The sequence below is a fragment of the Oncorhynchus mykiss genome, chromosome 12 (genome assembly GCF_013265735.2).
Source record: "Oncorhynchus mykiss isolate Arlee chromosome 12, USDA_OmykA_1.1, whole genome shotgun sequence".
Taxonomy (NCBI): domain Eukaryota; kingdom Metazoa; phylum Chordata; class Actinopteri; order Salmoniformes; family Salmonidae; genus Oncorhynchus; species Oncorhynchus mykiss.
In genome coordinates, this window is record NC_048576.1 from 18,930,265 (window position 1) to 18,935,317 (window position 5,053).

The 5,053-nt window shown below is 43.6% G+C and overlaps 1 protein-coding gene across 1 annotated transcript; it reads left to right on the forward strand.

Moving 5' to 3' along the window:
- The first annotated feature begins 2,789 nt into the window (after positions 1-2,789).
- LOC110539124 (relaxin-3 receptor 1-like) lies at positions 2,790-4,737 on the forward strand. The gene has a single exon (XM_021626096.2). It carries the CDS (start codon positions 3,021-3,023, stop codon positions 4,281-4,283), a length of 1,263 nt encoding a protein of 420 aa, XP_021481771.1. The 5' UTR covers positions 2,790-3,020; the 3' UTR covers positions 4,284-4,737.
- Positions 4,738-5,053: the final 316 nt, after the last annotated feature.

The following is a 5,053-nucleotide window of genomic DNA, read 5'->3' on the forward strand; positions in this document are numbered from 1 at the left end:
TCCGTTAAAAGTGCAGAGAGCATCATGAAGAACAAGGAACACACCAGGCAGGTCCGAGATACTGTTGTGAAGAAGTTTAAAGCTGGATTTAGATACAAAAAGATTTCCCAAGCTTTAAACATCCCAAGGAGCACTGTGCAAGCGATAATATTGAAATGGAAGGAGTATCAGACCACTGCAAATCTACCAAGACCTGGCCGTCCCTCTAAACTTTCAGCTCATACAAGGAGAAGACTGATCAGAGATGCAGCCAAGAGGCCCATGATCACTCTGGATGAACTGCAGAGATCTACAGCTGAGGTGGGAGACTCTGTCCATAGGACAACAATCAGTTGTATATTGCACAAATCTGGCCTTTATGGAAGAGTGGCAAGAAGAAAGCCATTTCTTAAAGATATCCATAAAAAGTGTCGTTTAAAGTTTGCCACAAGCCACCTGGGAGACACACCAAACATGTGGAAGAAGGTGCTCTGGTCAGATGAAACCAAAATTGAACTTTTTGGCAACAATGCAAAACGTTATGTTTGGCGTAAAAGCAACACAGCTCACACCATCCCCACTGTCAAACATGGTGGTGGCAGCATCATGGTTTGGGCCTGCTTTTCTTCAGCAGGGACAGGGAAGATGGTTAAAATTGATGGGAAGATGGATGGAGCCAAATACAGGACCATTCTGGAAGAAAACCTGATGGAGTCTGCAAAAGACCTGAGACTGGGACCGAGATTTGTCTTCAACAAGACAATGATCCAAAACATAAAGCAAAATCTACAATGGAATGGTTCAATAATAAACATATCCAGGTGTTAGAATGGCCAAGTCAAAGTCCAGACCTGAATCCAATCGAGAATCTGTGGAAAGAACTGAAAACTGCTGTTCACAAATGCTCTCCATCCAACCTCACCTTGCTCGAGCTGTTTTGCAAGGAGGAATGGGAAAAAATGTCAGTCTCTCGATGTGCAAAACTGATAGAGACATACCCCAAGCGACTTACAGCTGTAATCGCAGCAAAAGGTGGCGCTACAAAGTATTAATTTAAGGGGGCTGAATAATTTTGCACGCCCAATTTTTCAGTTTTTGATTTGTTAAAAAAGTTTTAAATATCCAATAAATGTCGTTCCACTTCATGATTGTGTCCCACTTGTTGTTGATTCTTCACAAAAAAAATACAGTTTTATATCTTCATGTTTGAAGCCTGAAATGTGGCAAAAGGTCGCAAAGTTCAAGGGGGCCGAATACTTTCGCAAGGCACTGTATGTAAGGACATCAGGGATAAAATTGTAGACTGGGCTGGGATGGGCTACAGGACAATAGGCAAGCAGCTTGGTGAGAAGGCAACAACTGTTGGCGCAATTATTAGAAAATGGAAGAAGTTCAAGATGACGGTCAATCACCCTCGGTCTGGGGCTCCATGCAAGATCTCACCTCGTGGGGCATCAATGATCATGAGGGAGGTGAGGGATCAGCCCAGAACTACCCGGCAGGACCTGGTCAATGACCTGAAGAGAGCTGGGACCACAGTCTCAAAGAAAACCATTAGTAACACACTACGCCGTCATGGATTAAAATCCTGCAGTGCGCGTAAGGTCCCCCTGCTCAAGCCAGCGCATGTCCAGGACCGTCTGAAGTTTTCCAATTACAATCTGGATGATGCAGAGGAGGAATTGGAGAAGGTCATGTGGTCTGATGAGACAAAAATAGAGCTTTTTGGTCTAAACTCCACTCGCCGTGTTTGGAGGAAGAAGAAGGATGAGTACAACCATGAAGCATGGAGGTGGAGACATCGTTCTTTGGGGATGCTTTTCTGCTAAGGGGACAGGACGACTGCACCCTATTAAGGGGAGGATGGATGGGGCCATGTATTGCGAGATCTTGGCCAACAACCTCCTTCCCTCAGTAAGAGCATTGAAGATGGGTCATGGCTGGGTCTTCCAGCATGACAACGACCCGAAACACACAGCCAGGGCAACTAAGGAGTGGCTCCGTAAGAATCATCTCAAGGTCCTGGAGTGGCCTGTTTGTATGGATTGCCTTCAGAAGGAGAGTACCATCGTGTTCGTGAGAATCTCCCCTTTCCATAGTAGGTCATATTAGTTTGTAGCTCAAACGGTTCATATGCTACAGACAGAAGTTGCCATATCAGCTTTATCCACTTCAGACGAGTCCTGAGACAGTGTTGGGGATGTGGAGCAGGGCGACGTGCCTAGTAAAACTGATGAGGAGGATAAAGATAATTATTGTTTTATTATCTCACTTCATCAAATCAATCAATTACATTATATGTAGTAATCCCTTTTGCATCAACAGTTGTCAAAAAGTGGTTTACAGTTGATGATTGAGATAACATTTTTATTTATAATCAACATAAATGTATGTAATGTACTAGAAAGCCTAGCTGAAAAGCATGGCTCTCTCACACAACTGCAGATCACGTGGCAGTGGAATTGAAGCCACAAACTTAAGTTTACCTCATACGTTTTTCAGGTAAAATGGAGCTCTCCAGGATTAATGGCAGAGTAATACAATTATGGGTCTATGATATAATGCATGAGCTCAAATGGTTTATGACTCCCTTTTCGTTCCATTAAAGATGTACTGCAGCGGGGAGAAGAGATTTGGATAGATCCATTGTCGCTCATGTAAGCAACCTCCCTAAAACCAGCACTGCAGCCAGCGCCATAAATGCACATGCGTAAAAAGGCACATTGTCCAATCCCTGCGGCGATGTTTAAATAAGACACGTCCCAGGTAGATCCTTCCAAGTCATACCCCACTTAACACTCAGAGGATGGGTCCCTTCATTTCTTCATGATGATATAACCGTTCAAAACTTGATAATGGTCATCTGTGATCGTGATTCGACCATTTCAAAGCGGATTTGGCATCTAGCAGGTTGTTGTGTGTGTTTCTGCAAGACTCAACAAGAACACTACCCATAACATTGTGAGAGAGACCAAGCTGCAGCAGGTGCGTCTCGACACTTGGGATACCCATAACATCCGAGGCAACTGTCAGGACATGAAATGGATTTTCTGAGCGGCAGCGGTGCGGGGCTGAGGTCGGAGATGCATGGGGAACAAAGCGAGGAAGGTTCAGGATTATATCCTGTTGCTGACTTCAACTTCTCTTTCATGCTTAACGAAACGAACCAGTCCTTTGGAGAGTACGCTCACTTGTCTGATTTGGAGAAAAGTTATTTATTCGGGGATGGATCCGCCGTCCTGAGAATAATAATCTCTGTGATTTACTCTGTGGTCTGTACCTTGGGGTTGATAGGAAACATCCTTGTTTTATATCTCATGAAGTCTAAACAAGTATGGAAGAAATCGTCCATTAACTTTTTCGTGACGAGTTTAGCGTTGACTGATTTCCAGTTTGTATTAACTCTTCCTTTTTGGGCAGTGGAGAACGCTTTGGACTTCACCTGGCTTTTTGGAAAAGCCATGTGCAAGATAGTGTCTTACGTGACAGCGATGAATATGTACGCAAGTGTGTTTTTCCTGACTGCTATGAGTGTGGCACGGTACTGGTCGGTTGCATCGGCTCTCAAGAGCAGGCGGCGCCGTCACCGCTGCTGCTCCGCGCGCTTTATGAGCGTTGTTATATGGGTTGCTGCTATATCCGCAGCTTTGCCCCATGCGGTGTTCTCCACAACGGCGACTGTCTCCAACGAGGAACTGTGCCTTGTTAAATTTCCAGACACCGTTGACGCACAATTCTGGCTTGGACTTTACCATAGTCAAAAAGTACTGATCGGGTTTCTAATACCGCTGGGGATCATCTCCGTCTGCTACCTGCTGCTTTTGCGCTTCATCACATCCAGGAATGTGAATACCTCCAGCGCAAAGAGGCGCTCCAAAGTGACAAAATCTGTGACTATAGTGGTTCTGTCATTCTTCCTCTGTTGGTTGCCGAACCAGGCACTAACGGCGTGGGGAATTCTCATAAAACTCAACTTTGTGCATTTCAGTTGGGCATATTACACCACGCAGGCATATGTATTCCCAGTGTCTGTCTGTTTGGCGCACTCTAACAGCTGTCTAAACCCCATATTATATTGTCTAATGAGAAGAGAGTTCAGAAAGGCTTTGAAAAAACTTTTTTGGCAAATAACTTCTCCATCCGTGACCAACATGAGACCATTTACGGCGACGACCAAGCCAGAGCAAGACGAGCATGGACATGCGTTGGTACCGTTAAGTCCGGCAGAGCCAGCCTTGGTTTTCTATCCACCTGGTGTTGTCATTTACAATGGGAGAAACGATATGCTCCCGAACAGTACGTAGTACATGCAGCCTACCAAGCTGTCAACGGTGCCAAGTCGATTTGTTTGGATGTATTAATGTGTTGATCGATTTATTTATTTATTAAATATGTATACATGTATTTATTTATTTCTATCAACACTATTTTTGTCAATTTTACGCATCAGTGAGAAGTGTCATGCCCTGGACTGATTGAAGCCAAAACTTGCCTAGACAGATTCAGAAATGTATTGTTGAGACCTTTTCCAATGCCACTCAATCGTGTTACAACTGAATAACGGGCATTTCCCTCTTCGAAATGTGTTTCATAGATGCACATCATTCATGTGTAAAATAAGTCGGTCGGTTAATCTTATGTAAATTGTGGGCTTTAATGTCTATGTGTGGCACATCAAAATAAAGACCTGGATCATCTTGACATACACAGCTTGATAGATTACAACTGTGATGTGGTAAATAAATCTTACACATGCTCCTTGGTTTTACATGACTTGCACTGCCTTTTTACAATTACTGGGATATATCTAACCGGTAGGGAATGTATTCAGTTGTGCAGAATCTATTTAAGTTGCACAAAGATGTTATAAGTCAGTAATTGAAGTGGAAAAAACAGTGGGCTATCTTACCCTCTTCTCTCCCCCCACATTTATCTGAATGTTCTGTCCTTCATTGTCTTTCAGAGTTCAATTTAGAGGTGCAGTGTGTGAGATAGTTATTTGACATCACTTGTAATCATGAATATTATAAGAGCATACACCAGCAGTTAGTCCTTTATTCTGAGCTAATTGCTT

What these genes read in the sequence shown, in the direction of transcription:
- LOC110539124 (XM_021626096.2), top strand. Translation starts at nt 3,021, where the DNA reads ATGGATTTTCTGAGCGGCAGCGGTGCGGGGCTGAGGTCGGAGATGCAT.